We start from the raw sequence: 22,500 nt of genomic DNA, 5'->3' as shown, positions 1-22,500 counted from the left end.
CAGGAATACAGGACAAAAGTTTCGTCTTTTTTTTCTGTTCTTTTGTAGGCATTGTTGGTCTAACAGATTCTGTACGGATTTCTATGTTGTATATATTTTGTACATAATCGTCCTGATGGTTTTTAACAGCACAAGTTGACAGTGTTAGTGAGGGGAGCTTCCCTTGAGCCTGTGTAGATGACGTAATATGTCAGAGTGGACTGAAAGATGAACAGTGTACAAAAAGAAACCCCATTACCATCTGGTATGATGTGAAACAACCAGAAACACACAGCTGAACTCTCTTTTTTTAAAACACACTTCTGTTCTTTGGTAACAACTCACACTATCTGTAACTCACACTACATGGTGAATGCATTGATGAAGGTAGTGTACACACCAGGGACTTTGTGCAGTATTGGTGATTTTTGGCACAACATGGCGTGCGCAGTAGATACAAGGTGAAGATGTGAACTGCAAACACAACGAAAAGAAAAACACATCAGTATGGGTAGTAACAGAGCCCTTGGGTGTATGGTTGTGATTGTAAAACGGATCCAGTGGTCTGCTCTGATGGCTTTCCATATAAATCAGCACTGAAGAGAAATAAGAGATAAAGTAACAGAGAACGGATTAGAGAATTAAACAGTAGTTATGCCCCCACCCCCCCCCAAAAAAAAAAATCCAACCAGGTTTCTGTCACCGGTTCTAGATGAACAAAGTGCTCCTCAAAACTGTTGCTTCAAACAGGCGAGAGAAAACAAAAACAGAAAGCAGACAGAAAGCAGACAGAGAGCAGACAGAAAGCAGACAGAAGCCTGTGGATTGATGCAAAACGTAATTTGGTTTGAAGATTTCTAGCCTGGTGTTTTGCTTTTCAGTTGTGATATGCAGTTAGTGGACTCATGGAGATGATAAACTGGAAGTGTGTGTGTGTGTGTGTGTGTGTGTCATGTTTATGCTGGATTGTGGATCTGTGAAATGTAAAAGTTTTACAATATGGGTTCATATTCTATTGATGGCTCATCGTGCCTTAAATGTGTTTATTGTAGTTTTATACATAAAGGTCTCTTATGGCTGCAGTGTGTGTGTGTGTGTGTGTGTGTGTGTGTGTGCGTGTGTGTGTGTGTGTACGCAGGAGGAAGCCGGACAACATTTTTACATTTCTCCATGTCTTTTTCTTCTGACGTTTGTGTGTTTTTATACATTTCTGTCATTTATTCTTGTATAGTTGAGAGTGTGAGAGTGAACGTGAAAAACGTCCTTGTGTGAATGCCTGTCTGCCTCTCTTTTTTCTGTTCTTTCTTTTTTTTTTTCTCTCTTTTTTCTGACGGAAGTTTTCCCAAGGCCTGTGAACATAGTTACAACACCATGTCAGTTCATATAATATAATATTGTAATTCATATAACTGCCAAGCTGCCTTCCATCAGGATTATTTCAAATCTGCCAATCCTACCACAGCAGCTCAGCACTCACACACACACACACACGCACGCATACACACACATACACACACACACACACACGCGCGCACACACAAACTCAAAGACCCACATGTGATTATTTCACACAATGAAACAAACATGTAACGTTGACCCAGAAATCCCCTTCGGTGTGAGGCGTTTTTGATCGCAACAAGATGACAAGTGACACAATAGGTTTGTTATGAATGCTTCAATATTAATAAGCACTCTAGACTTCATACAGTGGAAAGAGCAGCGTCTTAGAGCGTCACTGGACTTGACTAACACAACAAGACTGCACATCCAGTAGGATCAGGATCATACACACACGCATACGCACACACATATGCACATGCACACATATACATTCACACACACATGCACATATACACACATAATCATACACATACACACACACACACAGACACCTACACAAGCTGTTGCTCTAGACAACCCCCCTGCAGCGACATAACTCACACACATCTTTTTTTTTTTCTGAAACAGAAACTTTGTCTGTCTTTTTCTCCTCTAAGGCACAGGGAGTAAAAGAAACAGACAAAAGATGGAAAGAGAGAGAGAAGAGATGGAAAGAGAGAGAGACACTGTCTGAACCGAGATTGCCTCCGTCAGGAGGGTAGGACAGAGAGGGAGAGAAAGAAAAAGAGAGAGAGAGAGAAAAGCGAGCGGTGGATTATGTAAAGCAGTATTGTGTTCCAGAGCCACGCGTTTGTCTGCGTGCCCAGTCTCAGAGAGTCTGCTCCTTTTGTTTAGGAGTGTCTTCCTTACACATCCACAACTCCTTACACATCAACAACTCCTCACACATTCACAACTCCTCACACATCCACAACTCCTTACACATACACTCCACAACTCCTCACACATCCACAACTCCTTACACATACACTCCACAACTCCTCACACATCCACAACTCCTTATACATACACTCCACAACTCCTCACACATCAACAACTCCTCACACATTCACAACTCCTCACACATCCACAACTCCTTACACATACACTCCACAACTCCTCACACATCCACAACTCCTTACACATACACTCCACAACTCCTCACACATACACAACTCCTTACACATACACTCCACAACTCCTCACACATCCACAACTCCTTATACATACACTCCACAACTCCTCACACATCAACAACTCCTCACACATCAACAACTCCTCACACATTCACAACTCCTCACACATACACTCCACAACTCCTCACACATCCACAACTCCTTATACATACACTCCACAACTCCTCACACATCAACAACTCCTCACACATCAACAACTCCTTACACATACACAACTCCTTGCACATCCACAAATCCTTACACATACACAAATCCTTACACATACACAAATCCTTACACATTCACAACTCCTTACACATACACTCCACAACTCCTCACACATCCACAACTCCTTACACATACACTCCACAACTCCTCACACATCCACAACTCCTCACACATCCACAACTCCTTACACATACACTCCACAACTCCTCACACATCAACAACTCCTCACACATTCACAACTCCTCACACATCCACAACTCCTTACACATACACTCCACAACTCCTCACACATCAACAACTCCTCACACATCAACAACTCCTTACACATACACAACTCCTTGCACATCCACAAATCCTTACACATACACAAATCCTTACACATACACAAATCCTTACACATTCACAACTCCTTACACATACACTCCACAACTCCTCACACATCCACAACTCCTTACACATACACTCCACAACTCCTCACACATCCACAACTCCTCACACATCCACAACTCCTTACACATACACTCCACAACTCCTCACACATCAACAACTCCTCACACATTCACAACTCCTCACACATACACAACTCCTTACACATACACTCCACAACTCCTCACACATCAACAACTCCTCACACATCAACAACTCCTTACACATACACAACTCCTTACACATCCACAACTCCTTACATATCAGGTCTGAGCTGCTCGCTATTGACAACGCCCAGCCAAGCCCCTGTAGGAAACTTCTTTAGGGTGGAACAAGAGAAAGAGACAGAGAGAGAGAGAGAGAGTGAGAGACAGGGGGAGAGAGACAGAGAGAGAGAGACAGGGGGAGAGAGGGAGGGAGAGAGAGAGGTAAAAGAGTGAAAATACGACATCTTACCGTGTCATTTGAAAGACAGGAATAGACAAAACGTGGTTGAGCATCTATAATCTCCGTGTTAATTATACACGTTACTCACCTGGAATCTTAATTACAGCCCAGTTCTATGGTTAATGAGATGACATATTTGAGCAGTAATACTTAAGAGACATGCTCCATGATGTAACTCAGAGTCAACTCACCCAATTAGGAAACACCTAGAGATCAGAGCAAAAGATGCTAAGCCAATTACGACCCAATTATATATGCTTTATTTATGATGAGTGCTGAGGTGTGTGTGTGTGTGTGTGTGTGTGTGTGTAGTCACATTATGCATGGGTTCAGTCCTAAAACCATAACAGTTTTGTTTTTGTTTGTTTGTTTGTTTGTTTTCCTCTGTAATTTTTCTCACACCCATAAACAGAGGGTTTCATTTCAGAAGAAAAATGACCCCCAGTTCTCTGTGCTGTCCGGGGTCACGGGAAAGAATGAACTCTGACCTTTTGATCTCTGTCTCAATACAAAGCAATAGACCAGTACCCATGGTGCAGTGCGTGCAATAACAGGAATATGACATCATAATAAAACAATAACTTACTGTTGACCTGACCTTTGTCTGACCCTGTTTTTTTTTTAATCCTGCACCACTCATGTATTGTTCAGTGTGTTTGGAATCTAACAATGATTTTCACTTTGTCATTAAAATCTGGCTTTTATTAAGCTTGTTTGAATCACAAGACAGAGAGATGTGTTGGCAAAGCAGAGTATCTCTCACTTCCTCACACATCCTGATTCTCTGATCCATGTTCTCTTCCATCAGTGACTCTAAACTCACACATCCTGATTCTCTGATCCATGTTCTCCTCCATCAGTGACTCTGAACTCACACATCCTGATTCTCTGATCCATGTTCTCCTCTATCAGTGACTCTGAACTCACACATCCTGATTCTCTGATCCATGTTCTCCTCTATCAGTGACTCTGAACTCACACATCCTGATTCTCTGATCCATGTTCTCCTCTATCAGTGACTCTGAACTCACACATCCTGATTCTCTGATTCATGTTCTCCTCTATGAGTGACTCTGAACTCACACATCCTGATTCTCTGATCCATGTTCTCCTCCATCAGTGACTCTGAACTCACACATCCTGATTCTCTGATCCATGTTCTCCTCTATCAGTGGCTCTGAACTCACACATCCTGATTCTCTGATCCATGTTCTCCTCTATGAGTGACTCTGAACTCACACATCCTGATTCTCTGATCCATGTTCTCCTCTATCAGTGACTCTAACTCACACATCCTGATTCTCTGATCCATGTTCTCCTCTATCAGTGACTCTGAACTCACACATCCTGATTCTCTGATCCATGTTCTCCTCCATCAGTGACTCTAAACTCACACATCCTGATTCTCTGATCCATGTTCTCCTCTATGAGTGACTCTGAACTCACACATCCTGATTCTCTGATCCATGTTCTCCTCTATCAGTGACTCTAACTCACACATCCTGATTCTCTGATCCATGTTCTCCTCTATCAGTGACTCTGAACTCACACATCCTGATTCTCTGATCCATGTTCTCCTCTATCAGTGACTCTAACTCACACATCCTGATTCTCTGATCCATGTTCTCCTCTATCAGTGACTCTGAACTCACACATCCTGATTCTCTGATCCATGTTCTCCTCTATCAGTGACTCTAAACTCACACATCCTGATTCTCTGATCCATGTTCTCCTCTATCAGTGACTCTAATTCACACATCCTGATTCTCTGATCCATGTTCTCCTCTATCAGTGACTCTGAACTCACACAACCTAATTCTCTGATCCATGTTCTCCTCCATCAGTGACTCTGAACTCACACATCCTGATTCTCTGATCCATGTTCTCCTCTATCAGTGACTCTGAACTCACACATCCTGATTCTCTGATCCATGTTCTCCTCTATCGGTGACTCTGGACTCACACATCCTGATTCTCTGATCCATGTTCTCCTCTATCGGTGACTCTGGACTGTTGGTAAACACTTCTGCTAAGACCCTTCGTCTGTTCTGTCCTCCCTCTCCTGCTCTCCCCTCTCCCTGGGAGTTTTTCCGCTGACAGCCCATCATTCCTCCTCTGAAATTCTAAAGAGGAGCGAGGACAGATTAAAGGTGGGAAAAGAAGACGGAATGCAATTTTGCCAGGGATTTTCTGGCCCAAAAACTGCAGTGGAAGAGCCACGGAACGCCAGAGTGAAGCCTTTGAAAAGATCCTCTTTTATCAAACACTAGCCTCTCCAGGAGAGCAAGACAGAGAGAGAGAGAGAGAGAGAGAGAGAGAGAGAGAGAATGAAGGCAGTAGAAGAAAGGGGAGAGGGTGAGAGACTTAGGAGGAGGGAAAAGTGGAGAGATGTTGGAGGGCTTTGGGTGGATTGTGCACGTCCCACTGCCTTCGCTCTCAGAGGAATTCTAATGGCCCTGGAGCAAGGCTTTATGGGAAAAACACAGCACGACAGCACTTTCTCAGGTCACACAGCCCCTGCCTCTTCATCCACCAACAAGAGAGAGGGAGAGGTGGGGGGAGAGAGAGAGAGAGAGAGAGAGAGAGAGAAGGAGAGGGAGGGAGAGAGAAGTGGGGGGAGAGAGAGAGAGAGAGAGAGAGAGAGAGAGGGAGAGTATAAGGAAAGGTTGACAGCAGGAAAACATGATAGAGTGAGAACAAAGTGTACAAAATTAATAAAAAGAGATGAAATAAAAGCATGGATGGTGTTTTATAGCTGGAACAGTTTACGCTGAATGATCATTTCAGCTCTGGTAGACAGAACATCCAATAAGTGAACAGAAGACAGAAGACTTTTTCAGTGCAAACAATGATTTAATATAGGAAAAGTCATATCTGACATATGAATGTGACAAATCAGATCAGCCCAACGGATACACTTTGTTTTCATTACATTTCATTACACAAAAAAGAAAAAAAAAACCCTCACAAAACCACCATCACAGTAAACCTTATTATACATTAACCTTATGCGTTCCCTTCCCCAGAGCAGTCTGCAAAAATACACAATCAGAGACAGAACATCTAATGGATCTTTTCTTTTTTCCCCCTCTATTCACTCTGGGTCTCTCACGTCTCCCCGTCCTGTCTCCCCCTGCCTGTCTTCCTTTCTCAGAGAGGGAGGGCTGTGGCAGATGGACTCCGCCCAGTGGAGAGGTGGACAGGTGTGGACAGGTAGAGAGATTCAGCTCTAATGGGTTCAACACACACTCCTCCCTTACCCTGGTATTACCATATTTACATCGAAGAGGGGGTGTGTGTGTGTGTGTGCGTGGGAATGTTTTCAATGCGATAAAACACTGTTAGAACTATACAGAGTAACTGTATATGACTGAGATGAACACACAGAACAAGATAGAACAGTTTTAGTTCAGTTAGTAGCCATTTGACTAGCACACACCTTCTGTGTGTGTGTGTGCGTATGTGTGTGTCTGTGCGTGTGTCTGTTTCTGTGTGTGTGTCTGTGTGTGTGTGTGTGTCTGTGTGTCTGTGTGCGTCTGTGTGTGTGTGTGTGTGTGTGTGTCTGTGTGTCTGTGTGCGTCTGTGTGTCTGTGTGCGTCCGTGTGTGTGCGTGCGTGTGTGTGTGTGCGTATGTCTGTGTCTGTGTGTCTGTGTTTAGTGATGTGGCATTTCATGTTCAGGACAGGCCGACACATCAGACAGTTACTGTGTCTGCACTCACACACCAACAGGCTTATGGAATCTGACCGACACCCGGGGGGAGGGGGAGGGGGAGGGGTGGCGCTGGGGTGTGACACCAAAATGTACCTCTAATATTTCCTGCAGACATCATGTCCACAGCACTTTCTATCTGCCTCTTCGTTCCGATGCAAACGGTTCTGTCAAGTCTTAATGATGAGTTACAACAGTTGACATAACACTTTAAACAGATGAAGCAGTGCTGCTAATGTGGGAGGACATTTAACGGGAGTTTACACTGTTGGTAATCTTAAAAATAAAGACCATCTAATGACAGTGGGGATTCAGAATCAAACATAGCTGTGTGTGGAGCAGTGTGAATATGATGGTATTATACCTGTGTGTGGAGCAGTGTGAATATGATGGTGTTATACCTGTGTGTGGAGCAGTGTGAATATGATGGTGTTATCCCTGTGTGTGGAGCAGTGTGAATATGATGGTATTATACCTGTGTGTGGAGCAGTGTGAATATGATGGTATTATACCTGTGTGTGGAGCAGTGTGAATATGATGGTGTTATCCCTGTGTGTGGAGCAGTGTGAATATGATGGTATTATACCTGTGTGTGGAGCAGTATGAATATGATGGTATTATACCTGTGTGTGGAGCAGTGTGAATATGATGGTATTATACCTGTGTGTGGAGCAGTGTGAATATGATGGTATTATACCTGTGTGTGGAGCAGTGTGAATATGATGGTGTTATACCTGTGTGTGGAGCAGTGTGAATATGATGGTGTTATCCCTGTGTGTGGAGCAGTGTGAATATGATGGTATTATACTTGTGTGTGGAGCAGTGTGAATATGATGGTATTATACCTGTGTGTGGAGCAGTGTGAATATGATGGTATTATACGTGTGTGGAGCAGTGTGAATATGATGGTGTTATCCCTGTGTGTGGAGCAGTGTGAATATGATGGTATTATACCTGTGTGTGGAGCAGTGTATATGTGATGTTTAAATAAAACTCTATTAAACTATTTAATTGAACAGAGTCACGTTTTAGGATGATGGAAAACAGAACAAAAGAAAAAAAAAACCATTCCGTGCAGTTTTTCCCTCTCCCGTTCCTGAGCAGTGCCAGAGCCGTAGAAATTCCCACGGGCTCGTCTTGGGGAGAGGGAAGACGCCCACGTCTCTGTGGAAAGGCTTCCCAGGTGTGCATGTGTTCTCCAGCAGATCTCAGAGAGTAGCATGGTCCGCTCGTACCATCACACTCTCTCTCCTTCTCTCTCTCTCTCTGTTGGATTTCCTCTCCTTCATCCCTCTCTCTCGTTTCTCTCTCTTCCTCGCTCTCTCTATCCCCATACCCATCTCTGAGGCTGGGTGGAACTGAGCTGGACCGACTCCCCGCTCTGTTCGTTACCCTGGAAACAAGGGACAGAGTTTGTACAGGATAGAAGGAGTCACAGAGCAGAAAGCCAATAACATACACAACCAAAACAACATACACAAACAACACACACAAACACACACAAACAACATACACAACCAAAACAACCTACACAAAAAACACAACATACACAAACAAACAACACAACAAACACAACCAAAACAACCTACATAAACAACACAACATACACATTCAAAACAACAAACACAAACAACACAACCAAAACAACACACACAAACAACACACACATACACAACACAACATACACAACACAACATACACAACACAACACAATACACAACACAACACAACACACACACACAACACAACATACACACACAACACAACACAACATACACACACAACACAACATACACACAACACAACCAAAACAACATACACAAACAAAAAAAATCCCTGCCATCACCCTGTCACTCAAGGTCAGCTCCCTTTTAGAAAAACTGCTCCCTCACCCTGGCCAAGGACTCCTCACAAACATATATACAGACACTGTTACTAAGGGCAACCACAGCTGAAATCCAATGACTCCCGTCAGAAGAGCTCAGAGCATCACGCGGGGATGCTGTCTATCAGAGAGAATAACCCACACAGACTCATGTGTAGCCAACACAGACTCACACAAACCCATCTCAGATCTGTCCGGCAACTTGTACCCATAGTCGCTTAACGATCAAATACATTTACTCACCTCTGCCCGCAAAGAAACGAATGCATTATTACGACTGCAACACAAACATGACACTATAATAACAGCTCGTTATTAATCAACCACTGTTTTATTTCAACCCTTTGTTCACTATGTTTTAACAAAGTTACACAGTCAGTGCACTAATTGGGTAACATTATTAAAACTGTTAGGCTACACTGCAGTACACGTAACATTACCCAACAGCACAGAGATTAACATCAGTATAGCATAACAAAAATACAGCACAATTAATTCCACCACACCACAAGGAATACTCCTTTCTAAAAAATGCCTACACACACTGGCGAATGGTTTGTAAATATTTACACGTAATGAATTAATTATTAAATTCTCTTGATTAGCAGTTTAATATAACCACGCATCTGATGAGGAGTTAATGAATGTCTGTCGATGTTTACACACACACCGTGAAACCGTTTTCTTTTAAGCATATACCAGAATCCAGAAGAGAGCTTGTTTCAACGAAACAAAGCTAGTACGTGAAACATTCCTCAAATATTCTTGTAGTCTTATCATTCTTTACTCTTTACCACGTAGATGGATCTGTATTTCCTAATTTAGCCCTCAGAGATGATTAGCCAATGAGGAGACAGTACAGTCCCATCCCTGCTGGGGAGGCCAGCCCTGTTCTCTGACACCGGAGGGGCTGAAGCTAATGCCTGTCTTTAAGAGACAAAAGCAGCGAAAATGAGAGAGGCCAAGAAATCAGTTTCTCTCTCTCTCTCTCTCTCTTTTTCACTCTTTTACTCTCCCTCACTCTCTCTCTCCTATTTTTCCCCACCCCTCACACTCTCCCTCTCTCTCTCACTCTCTTTCACCCTCTCTCTCTCTCTCTCCTCTTTCCCCCACCCCTCCCTCCCTTCTCCTCCCTCCCTCTCTCTCTCTCTCTCTCTCTCTCTCTCTCTCTCTCCCCCTCTCTCTCTCTAATTGGCTGCAGTCTGAATGTGGCACACTGCATCTTTCTCTGAATCTCAGCTCAGTCTTTAATCTCACAGAACTTTCTAGAAGCCCCTCAGTAGCTCCTTCTTCAACTGCCTTCAGTTAGACATCAAACACAAGCGCTCACACAAACACATACACAGAGACATAGACACACACGCTCACACACACACACATACACATGCTCACACACACACTCACACACATACAGACGCACAGACACACACACACACACATACACACACACACACACACACACGCGCGCACACACACACAGACGCGCACACACATACAGACGCGCACACACATACAGACGCGGACGCGCACACACATACAGACGCGCACACACACACACATACAGAGGCACACACATACAGAGGCACACACATACAGACGCACACACATACAGACGCACACACATACAGACGCACACACATACAGACGCACACACACACACACCACTGCAATCTCGGCGGGAGAGAAAGAGGGTTGAATTAAGGTCTCATGTCTCTCTATACACAAAGCTGACACACTGTGGGGAGTTATCACAGATATGGTTGAATTCTGATTATCAAAAACGCTGAGTAGTCAAATACACCCACTCACACAAACACACACACACACACACACACACACACACACATACACACACTGTAGCAAACTGCACTTGATTCCCTCAGAGTGTCAGACAGTAACAGTGCTTCATCTCGCGTTTGATACACATCACATTACTGACTGTCAGACAGAAAAAAATGTATCAGTGTATCAAAGCTCACCAAAAGGGAGCAGTACTGAGTGCTGTTACACTAGCTGTTTTGGACTGGTTATTAAAAGGCGTTGTTTAGCGTGTGTCGTTAGTGCAGCACGGTTTGGTGTGTGTGGTAGTGTGGTTTGGTGTGTGTGTGGTAGTGTGGTTTAGTGTGTGTAGTTAGCGTGGTGTGGTTTGGTGTGTGTGGTAGTGTGGTTTAGTGTGTGTAGTTAGCGTGGCGTGGTTTGGTGTGTGTGTGGTAGTGTGGTTTAGTGTGTGTAGTTAATGTGGTGTGGTTTGGTGTGTGTGGTAGTGTGGTTTAGTGTGTGTAGTTAGTGTGGTGTGGCATGGTTTGGTGTGTGTGGTAATGTGGTTTAGTGTGTGTAGTTAGCGTGGCGTGGTTTGGTGTGTGTGTGGTAGTGTGGTTTAGCGTGTGTAGTTAGCGTGGCGTGGTTTGGTGTGTGTGTGGTAGTGTGGTTTAGCGTGTGTAGTTAGCGTGGCGTGGTTTGGTGTGTGTGTGGTAGTGTGGTTTAGTGTGTGTAGTTAGCGTGGTGTGGTTTGGTGTGTGTGGTAATGTGGTTTAGTGTGTGTAGTTAGAGTGGTGTGGTGTGGTTTGGTGAGTGTGGTAGTGTGGTTTAGTGTGTGTAGTTAGAGTGGTGTGGTGTGGTTTGGTGAGTGTGGTAGTGTGGTTTAGCGTGTGTAGTTAGAGTGGTGTGGTGTGGTTTGGTGAGTGTGGTAGTGTGGTTTAGTGTGTGTAGTTAGAGTGGTGTGGTGTGGTTTGGTGAGTGTGGTAGTGTGGTTTAGCGTGTGTAGTTAGCGTGGCGTGGTTTGGTGTGTGTGGTAGTGTGGTTTAGTGTGTGTAGTTAGTGTGGTGTGGCGTGGTTTGGTGAGTGTGGTAGTGTGGTTTAGTGTGTGTAGTTAGCGTGGCGTGGTTTGGTGTGTGTGGTAGTGTGGTTTAGTGTGTGTAGTTAGTGTGGTGTGGCGTGGTTTGGTGTGTGTGGTAATGTGGTTTAGTGTGTGTAGTTAGAGTGGTGTGGTGTGGTTTGGTGTGTGTGTGGTAGTGTGGTTTAGCGTGTGTAGTTAGCGTGGCGTGGTTTGGTGTGTGTGTGGTAGTGTGGTTTAGCGTGTGTAGTTAGCGTGGCGTGGTTTGGTGTGTGTGTGGTAGTGTGGTTTAGTGTGTGTAGTTAGCGTGGCGTGGTGTGGTTTGGTGTGTGTGGTAGTGTGGTTTAGCGTGTGTAGTTAGCGTGGCGTGGTTTGGTGTGTGTGTGGTAGTGTGGTTTAGCGTGTGTAGTTAGCGTGGCGTGGTTTGGTGTGTGTGCGGTAGTGTGGTTTAGCGTGTGTAGTTAGCATGGCGTGGTTTGGTGTGTGTGTGGTAGTGTGGTTTGGCGTGTGTAGTTAGCGTGGCGTGGTTTGGTGTGTATGGTAGTGTGGTTTAGTGTGTGTAGTTAGCGTGGCGTGGTTTGGTGTGTGTGGTAGTGTGGTTTAGTGTGTGTAGTTAGAGTGGCGTGGTTTGGTGTGTGTGGTAGTGTGGTTTAATATGTGCAGCTACTGTGCAGTGGTTTGATAGTCAGTGTAAGCCTTGAGTTAGTCTTATAAATTACCTTTGTGGCGATGGCCTTCAGTTTACCCAGTAGTGAGGGTTTACTGGAGTAAACAACCTCCTCCTCCACCTCCTCGCCCTCCCCCTCCATGATGGCACAGCTGTCTGCTGCCGGCAACTCACACTCCTTATTGGCTGACATCACCAGCCGCGAGTACTTATACTCCAGCCTATCAGAGTGCAGAACCAAAAAGGCAGGAGGGGCTTACATATGTACAGTCTTAACTAACTGTTTAATGCAAAATGTGGATGTGTTGTGCATTTTGCTTGAGCAGTTGCTCTGAGGTTAAGAAGAATATTAACCAGCTGTTAACTAAAATGTAACAGAAGTCAAAAAGCTGTGATCTTTACTGATAGTAAATGAAGGAAAAGAATGGTAAGGTGTGATGGACAGGTGGATTTTACTTTTTATTCTTCTTCCAAAAGTAGCAGGTGAGGGAGATGAGGAGAAGAGCACAGAATGACCCCAGACCTGCTCCGACCTTCAGCCAGAAATCCATCGTCTCACATGCTAATGTTCTCTTTCCGGGCAAAGACACACCACCTGTACAGAGCTTGGGCTCGTTCCACACGTACAGAGTGTCCTTAACACACACACACACACACGTAAACACACACACACGTAAACACACACACACACACACACACACACACGTAAACACACACACACACACACACGTAAACACACACACACACGTAAACACACACACACACACACACACACACACACGTACACACACACACACACACACACACACACGTAAACACACAAACACATGTACACACACACACACACGTAAACACACAAACACATGTACACACACACACACACGTAAACACACAAACAGAAAGAGAGAAAGCGTCTCATGGTATTTCAGTTTATGTCGATGTCTTCATGAACTGTTTCAGTGTGTGAATGTTTATACGTGTGTGTGTGTGTTTTACACATGCTGTATGTTATCACACACACAGAGTACTGTTCCAGTGATAAAAATCTTCCCAAACCTCATTGTTACTCTGAGCAGGTTTCCCAATACTGAGAGAAACAAGGGTCATGCTCCATTTCAAATCTAATTAAGTGAGACAAAATTAAATCACCAGTGTGTGTGTGTGTGTGTGTATATCTGTATGTATGTGTGTGTGTGTGCGTGCGAGCGTGTGTGTGTGTGTGTGTGTGTGTGTGTGTGTGTGTGTATATGTGTGCGCGTACCTGTACTCCTCCTTTGCACGCTCCTTCTATCTCGTGGTAGTCAGCCTCAGTGCAGTGTGGGCATGCGCTGGCACTCTCCCATAAGAAGTGAAAGGTGCAGCCATCACATGTACCCGCTGGGCACTGACTGAAACAGGACACCCAAAACGAATATTCAAAACCTCAAAACTATGAGTGTGTGTGTGATTACTCAATGTGTGTGTGTGTGTGTGTGTGTGTGTATGTAGTATATGGATAGATATTCAGCGAAAGCCTTTTATTTGAACGAACCAGAGAACAGCTTGGAGAAATTGCTGTAGTTTCTCAACATTTTTTTCCCTCTTCTTTAGTCACTGATGTGGAACTTGTGACAGGGCTATATAATTAACTTTCAAAAAGATTACTTTGGCTGTGGTTCGTCACTCTTCTCCGGAAAATTTTAAAATCATAAGTTAATTTGGATGAGAAATGGCTTTTACTGAAGAGACCTGACAGTCAGCCTGCTCTTACTGTCACTAAACTCTGTGTGTGTGTGTGTGTGTGTGTGTGTGTGTGTGTGTGTGTGTGTGTGTGTGTTTGTGTGCGCGCGCGCGTGTGTGTGTGTGTGCGTGTGTGTGTAATACTGACTGAGCACAGAGTCAGTCACAAAGAATGGCCTTGGATTACAAAGCCCAGCATCTGTTTATCAACTCTTCCCTCAGCACAACTATAGGAGAGATTTTTGAAACACTCTGCCTATCTCTATAAGGACAGACAGAGCGTGGACATTACTGTGAAAAGCCCCAGCTGACAGCCATGCAAGCCTGGAGCCTATTCATAACATTCTATACATAACTGCTGTCTTACCTCCCCAAGACACACTGTCAATCTACAGACACAGGCACAGAGGAGTCCAGCAGTAACACTGTACACCTCCATCAGGGGTGGGGGGTGTTAGAGACAGAATACATGAGGAGTGGGAATGTGCTCATGTTCAGCACTCTCAGGAGGATTCAGGGAACATGTTTAGGACACAAACACACACAAAAAATCTCACTCACACAGTCACACACACACACACTAATACACACACTAATACACATTTACACAGTCTCACACTCACACATACACACACACATACACACACACACACACACACACACACACATAGACATACTCGCACATAGACACACTCACACAGACACACACACACAGTGTGACTAAAGGCTATATGTAACATGGACACACATTAAGAGGGGTGCAGTGGGTGTGGTAAGGAAATCGGGCTTCACAGAAAACAGGGAGTGTGTAGTTTAGATGTTAGGGCATATTCACAGGGAGTGTGTAGTTTAGATATTAGGGCATATTCACAGGGAGTGTGTCATTTAGATGTTAGGGCATATTCACAGGGAGTGTGTCATTTAGATGTTAGGGCATATTCACAGGGAGTGTGTAGTTTAGATGTGAGGGCATATTCACAGGGAGTGTGTCATTTAGATATTAGGGCATATTCACAGGGAGTGTGTCGTTTAGATATTAGGGCATATTCACAGGGAGTGTGTCATTTAGACATTAGGGCATATTCACAGGGAGTGTGTCATTTAGATATTAGGGCATATTCACAGGGAGTGTGTAGTTTAGATGTTAGGGCATATTCACAGGGAGTGTGTCATTTAGATATTAGGGCATATTCACAGGGAGTGTGTCATTTAGATGTTAGGGCATATTCACAGGGAGTGTGTCGTTTAGATGTGAGGGCATATTCACAGGGAGTGTGTCGTTTAGATATTAGGGCATATTCACAGGGAGTGTGTCATTTAGATATTAGGGCATATTCACAGGGAGTGTGTCATTTAGATATTAGGGCATATTCACAGGGAGTGTGTCGTTTAGATGTGAGGGCATATTCACAGGGAGTGTGTCGTTTAGATGTGAGGGCATATTCACAGGGAGTGTGTCGTTTAGATGTGAGGGCATATTCACAGGGAGTGTGTCGTTTAGATGTGAGGGCATATTCACAGGGAGTGTGTCGTTTAGATGTGAGGGCATATTCACAGGGAGTGTGTCGTTTAGATGTGAGGGCATATTCACAGGGAGTGTGTCATTTAGATATTAGGGCATATTCACAGGGAGTGTGTCATTTAGATATTAGGGCATATTCACAGGGAGTGTGTCATTTAGATATTAGGGCATATTCACAGGGAGTGTGTCGTTTAGATGTGAGGGCATATTCACAGGGAGTGTGTCGTTTAGATGTGAGGGCATATTCACAGGGAGTGTGTCGTTTAGATGTGAGGGCATATTCACAGGGAGTGTGTAGTTTAGATGTGAGGGCATATTCACAGGCCGTGAGGCATGTGTTGTGGGTGCCTGTGAGTGGAGGATAAAAAGAATTAAACCAGATAACACTTTAAGCTGCCCTCATACACACTCAAACTTCCTCAGGCCCCGTGGGATGGGAGGCCAGGCGTCAAGGGTTGTAAGAGGGAGCGAAAACAGGAGAGAACACTGGATGTTAACTGGCCCTACCCTGTAGTGTTATGGCTCTTTTACAATTCATTCTATTTAACTTGTTGCCATTTCACGCTGCTTTAGTGTATGTGTGTGTGTGTGTGTGTGTGTGTGTGTGTGTGTGTGAGAGAGTACTCAGTACTGTCTTTATGTGTTTGAATCCACTAAGTATTTCGAAGGGGGGCTACCTTGTATCACTTAATAATTTTTTTTTTTTTTTTTACAACGTTCTTAAATGTTTAATTAAAAACTTAAGATTGTGTGTCTAACTGGGGAGGAGAAATTCTAATTTTAACTAAATTCTATTGACTTTAATACTCATATAGTAAATAGCTTTGAATTAGTATTTCTAAATCTGAGATCCGTGTCATTTGTGTTCATCCTTCACACACAGAGAGGTTTATGTTTATGGTAAAAATGTAATCTTGTAACTTTATTCCTGTCTTAATGTTCTCCCTCTGAGATCAAACATTCAGCTTTGCCTGTACTGCTGAATATTACATGTACAGGCACATCATGTAAGCTGAAGATAATCAACAGTGAGAGGATTAGAGTATCAGAGAAGGGGACTAAAGGTTTGACAAGAGCCCAGGGCCTTGTCCATACCATGACATCATGGGGTAGGAATGTCACAGAAGGGCCCTTGTACTGGGTGTAATGTACATATTCCCGATGTTCAGAGGGCTGTGATGTGTGTTAAGTGTGCTCAGGATATAGTGTGTGTTAACGGTGCTCAGTGAGAATAGTGTGTGTTAACAGAACTCAAGAGGGACTGGAGGGTGTTAAGGACACCTGTGAGGGTGTCCACTGTACATGTTTTGGATGTTCAGAGGGGTATGGCGTGTGTTGAGGTGCACAGAGGGGTATGTTCAGGTGCACATGTTAAAGATACCTGGGCACTGCTAAGTCTCCTCTGCTGGTTTTGTCTGGGTTACAGCGCAGAGTGACCACAGCGTTTCTGCCTTTATCACACGATGACGTCGCTTCAGTGGAGCTGAACACAACAAACACCACCACCAACATAAACATTACACAACAAAGACCTGCAAAACACACAAAACTGCTCTTTTTTTCCTTCTGATAAGCCTAAATACAAATACTGTATAATATAACAATACTGTAATATACTATAATATAATAATGCTATAAAAGAGTTTCTGAAATATGCTGACAAAGAAATAATTTGACAAAAATTTAGTAATTTGAAAGACGAATATTTTCTTTTCCTTTAAAGTCTACTGGTTTTCTATATTGTGAAATACTCTCACCGGTAGAAGAGGTTGACATCTGGAACTTTCTTTGAGGGGGAGGAGAAGAGGTCTGGTTGAGCTGTCACACCTCCGAGAGACTTCTCCACTGTGACTCCTATCAGATCAAACACGAGACACACACAGATTTCAGAAATAACACAGATTTCAGAAATCACACACAGCAATCAGAAATCACACAGAGAAATCAGAAATCACACGCAGAAATCTCACACAGAAATCAGAGATCACACAGATTTCAGAAATCACACAAAGAAATCAGAAATCACACACAGAAATCGTACACACTGAGACCAGTCACAGAAATCACACACCACACTGCTGGGCGTCACCATATTTACACCGTCACCTAACTAACACTGGCTCTCAACTCTCCGTCTCACTGGATGACAATTAAAAAAGTCACTGAAAAATGTATCAGTGTATAACAGTCAGTTTGAGACAGAGAGAAAGAGAGAGAGAGAGAGAGAGAGAGGGAGGGAGAGAGAGAGAGAGAGAAAGAGAGAGAGAGTTTGCAGACTTTGGGTGTGTTATGACTGGAGTTTGTAGCACACACACATGGAGCTGGAGATGAAAGAGTAAGACAGAGAGGGAGAGAGGGAGGGGGGGAGAGAGAGAGAGAGGGAGAGAGAGAGAGAGGGAGAGAGGGAGAGAGGGAGAGACAGAGAGAGAGAGAGAGAGAGAGAGAGAGAGAGAGAGAGAGAGAGAGAGAGAGAGAGAGGATAAAGGGAGGGATGAGTCATAAGAGTGACTCAGATTTAGATATGCAGATTTATACTGAAACTCTGCACCATAAGACAGCGAAAAAGTCAAATCGGCTTCACCAAACTTTATACATATTAACCCTAGTTCAGATTATCCAGCCCCTGAACACTACAGTAACAATGCTAGAAGATTCCACCATCAAACCTCTCTATACATCTCAAACCTAGTCCAGACTGTTTAACCCTTAAACACTACAGAAACGCTAGATGATTCCACCTTAACATGGGTGTATAGTCAATGTATACAGTGAATATATGCCGTAAATGTGTGTATATACTAAATGTACACAGTAAATGTGTGTATGTAGTCAATATATAGAATAAATGTATACAGCAAATAGTAAATGTACATAGTAAATGTCTGTAGTAATTGTATACCATAAATGTGTGTACATAGTTAATGTATATAATAAATGTGTATGGTAAATGTATATAGTAAATGTATACAGTAAATGTATACCATGAATGTGTGTATAGTAAATGTATACAGTAAATGTGTGTATATAGTAAACATATAATGTATATAGTAGATGTATGTATATAGTAAATGTGTGTAAAGAGTAAATGTATATAGTAAATGTGTGTATATAGTAAAGGTGTACAGTAAATGTAAATAGTAAATGTATATAGTAAATGCGTGTATAGAGTAAATGTATATAGTAAATGTGTGTATATAGTAAATGTATATATACAGTAAATGTATATAGTAAATGTGTGCATATAGTAAATATATATAGTAAATGTGTGCATATAGTAAATGTGTGTATGTAGTAAATGTATATAGTAAATGTGTGTATGTAGTAAAGGTGTACAGTAAATGTAAATAGTAACTGTATATAGTAAATGTGTGTATATAGTAAATGTGTATAGTAAAAGTGTGTATATAGTAAATGTGTATAGTAAATGTGTGTATATAGTAAAGGTGTACAGTAAATGTAAATAGTAAATGTATATAGTAAATGTGTGTATATAGTAAATGTATATAGTAAATGTGTGTATATAGTAAATGTATATAGTAAATGTATATAGTAAATGTGTGTATATAGTAAATGTATATAGTAAATGTGTGTATGTAGTAAATGTATATAGTAAATGTGTGTATATAGTAAATGTATATAGTAAATGTGTGTATGTAGTAAATGTGTGTATATAATAAATGTACGGACACAGTAAATGCATACAGTAAATGTGTGTATATAGTAAAGGTGTACAGTAAATGTAAATAGTAAATGCATACAGTAAATGTGTGTATATAGTAAAGGTGTACAGTAAATGTAAATAGTAAATGCATACAGTAAATGTGTGTATATAGTAAAGGTGTACAGTAAATGTAAATAGTAAATGCATACAGTAAATGTGTCCACACAGTAAGTCCTCTGAACACCAGCACTAGCACATGTGACTAAACAAGTTTTTCATTGTCACCAACACAGAGTAGTCTGTTTTGAGAAACTGTTTGTTGTTTCAGTAAAAGCGAGGGGACCATCGTCCTGTTTCTAAAACTACTTTAATAAAAGTCTATGAATCTAAGAAAATAATGCCTCTCATCTCACTGAAGTTTCAGTTTCTCTGATCGACTTTACAGTCCCAGTGATAAACTTGAGGGTGTGTGTTGGTACCAGTGACGCCATTTCATGACACTGAGATTACCAGGCTGCACCTTGTGCATTCAGAATGAATCCTGTTGTACCAATAATCAAAAAATAATGCATTCCCATTTATGTATTATAGTTTCAATCCATAACCAGCATCTCCTGACTTGTGTGTTGACACAGTGTGGATGAGCTATGAGATCAGGACCTCTCTTTCTTACATACAATAACCATGACACGTCCTTAAGAGTGGAACATTCTCACACACTCTCTCTCTCTCTCTCTCTCTTTGTCTCCTTCTCTCTCTTTGTCTCTTACCCAGGAATGTGTCAGCCAGGCTGATGGACTGGGAGGACAGAGCTGTCCTGAAGCCCCGCCCATCTGAGGGGATTATGGTTGATTGACAGATGAAGCTCTCCACTGAGTTGGTTAGTTCAGGTTCCTCTTCACTGTGGGAATCCTTATTGGACAAATCTGTCACATTATCTGAACAGATTGCTGCCTTGTGACCCTAGAGAGAAGGAAAGAGAAAATAAGATTAGGAAAAAGACCCTTCAAAAGACAAACTGACAGTCTTACAGTATCCCTTTCATTAAGCCGAAGTGTGAGTGTGTGTGTGTGTGTGTGTGTGTGTGTGTGTACCTCTGCTCCACACAGACTGATGTTGAAGAAGTGGTAATACTTGGTGCCTTTGGAGGTGAAGCTGGGTCCATTCATGATTGAGCCTGCTTGACTCAAAGCACTGAAGTCATACTGTAGAGTCAGATTTCGCTCAGTGTGAGAGAACACACAGTCGCTGAAACACACGCGATGCTCCTGCAACATACAAACACACAGACACAGAGATGACCATTAATGTTAACCTGACTGCGTCTGACCAGACATACACCACAGGTGGGAGACGGACAGAGAGACAGATAGAGACAGATAGAGAGAGAGAGAGAGATGAATTGTGGACTGTGTTGATATCAGCATGTTTAGGCAGGAGTGGTGTGACAATTCTCTCTGTTCATAAGTGACACCTCTGTTGACAGACACACAAAAACAGACACACACACACACACACACACAGAATGTTGACCTTATCGCTCTTGCTGCCAGGGCCGCAGGGTTGGCAGGCCTCTCTGCCGTAGATGTGGTGCCCAGAGAGGAAGGTGTTAGGCGGGCACTCGCGGCACTGGCTGGTGTCTCTGTGGATGTAGTGTCCGGCAGGGCAGGGCACACAGGAGGAGCCTGCCCTCTGACTGCCCATGGCACAGGCTCGACAGGATGATGCCAACCCATCCAGGGCATTCACCACAGTGATGGAGTAAATCTTCACCACGTCAGTCACATACTGACGCACCTGACAGACAGACAGAGAAAGAGACAGCGAGACAGACAGACAGTGAAAAGGAGAGAGAGGATTACTGGACATCAGTTTTATGATGATAAAATAATGTAACGTCAGAAATTCATCAGAAAAGAAAAAAAACAACAAAAACCTCTGAAACTAAAAACTCACAGAAAAAATACACACATCTGCGTGTGTCTATGTGTGTGTATGTGTTTGTGTGTGCGTGTGTATGTGTGAGTGTGTGTATGTGTGAGTGTGTGTATGTGTATATGTATGCGCGTGCGTGTGCGCGCGCACATGTGTGTGTGTGTGTGCATCTGTCTGTGTGTGTGTGCGCATGTGTGTGAGTGTGTGTGTGTGCCTGTGTGTGGGTGCATGTCAGTGTGTGTGCGTCTGTCTGTGTGTGTGCGTCTGTGTGTGTGTGTGTGTGTGTGTGTGTGAGTGAGTGTGTGTATGTGTGTGTGCGTGTGTGTGCGCATCTGTCTGTGTGTGTGTGCGCGCGCGCGTGTGTGTGTGTGTGCCTGTGCCTGTGTGTTTGTGTGCGTCTGTCTGTGTGTGTGTGTGAGTGAGTGTGTGTATGTGTGTGTGCATGTGTGTGCATCTGTCTGTGTGTGTGTGCGCGCGCGTGTGTGTGTGTGTGTGCCTGTGTGTGTGTGTGTGTGTGTGTGTACTCACGTCCTTAGCCTGGTTGGTCCGTTGGAAAGCCCACGTGTAGGACACTGAGGCGTTCCGGGTCATGACGTGTGTGTAGGATTGTTTCTCCTTCCTGCCCTCCCAAGACTCCACCACGTTTGTGCTCCTCCTGTTCACGTCCTACCGGCCACAAAAACAATCATCTGTTTAAATTTCTACACAAACAACAACAACAACAACAACAACAACAACAACAAGAACATGATCACTCTCCATCTGGTTACATCTTACACAAGCATGAGCAAACCGCAGTCTGCTGCAGAAACAGACTTCTACAGGACGCCTTCATCTGGAGGCTCCTGAGAGCCAACTGACATTTATAATCATCTCTTAGATAATAATCATCTTTTAACGGCAAAATAAGGGACCAGATAAAGGCCCTGAGA

General features: G+C 43.2%; 1 protein-coding gene across 1 annotated transcript in view; it reads right to left on the bottom strand.

Moving 5' to 3' along the window:
* Positions 1-8,670: 8,670 nt before the first annotated feature.
* Positions 8,671-22,500, bottom strand: part of elapor2a (endosome-lysosome associated apoptosis and autophagy regulator family member 2a) — a 24,623-nt gene continuing 10,793 nt past the window's right edge. Inside the window, exons 11-20 of the mRNA XM_030790288.1 lie at positions 22,097-22,234; positions 21,167-21,430; positions 20,728-20,901; positions 20,404-20,596; positions 17,730-17,826; positions 17,354-17,455; positions 13,993-14,119; positions 13,188-13,366; positions 12,784-12,952; positions 8,671-8,739 (exon numbers count right to left, since the gene is read on the bottom strand). Of these exons, the coding sequence (XP_030646148.1) occupies positions 8,671-8,739; positions 12,784-12,952; positions 13,188-13,366; positions 13,993-14,119; positions 17,354-17,455; positions 17,730-17,826; positions 20,404-20,596; positions 20,728-20,901; positions 21,167-21,430; positions 22,097-22,234 (1,512 nt within the window). The remainder of the gene's footprint in view (positions 8,740-12,783; positions 12,953-13,187; positions 13,367-13,992; positions 14,120-17,353; positions 17,456-17,729; positions 17,827-20,403; positions 20,597-20,727; positions 20,902-21,166; positions 21,431-22,096; positions 22,235-22,500) is intronic.

Source organism: Chanos chanos, chromosome 13 (assembly GCF_902362185.1).
Source record: "Chanos chanos chromosome 13, fChaCha1.1, whole genome shotgun sequence".
Taxonomy (NCBI): domain Eukaryota; kingdom Metazoa; phylum Chordata; class Actinopteri; order Gonorynchiformes; family Chanidae; genus Chanos; species Chanos chanos.
Note: the sequence above shows the minus strand (reverse complement) of the source record. Positions and strands in the feature narration are given on the sequence as shown.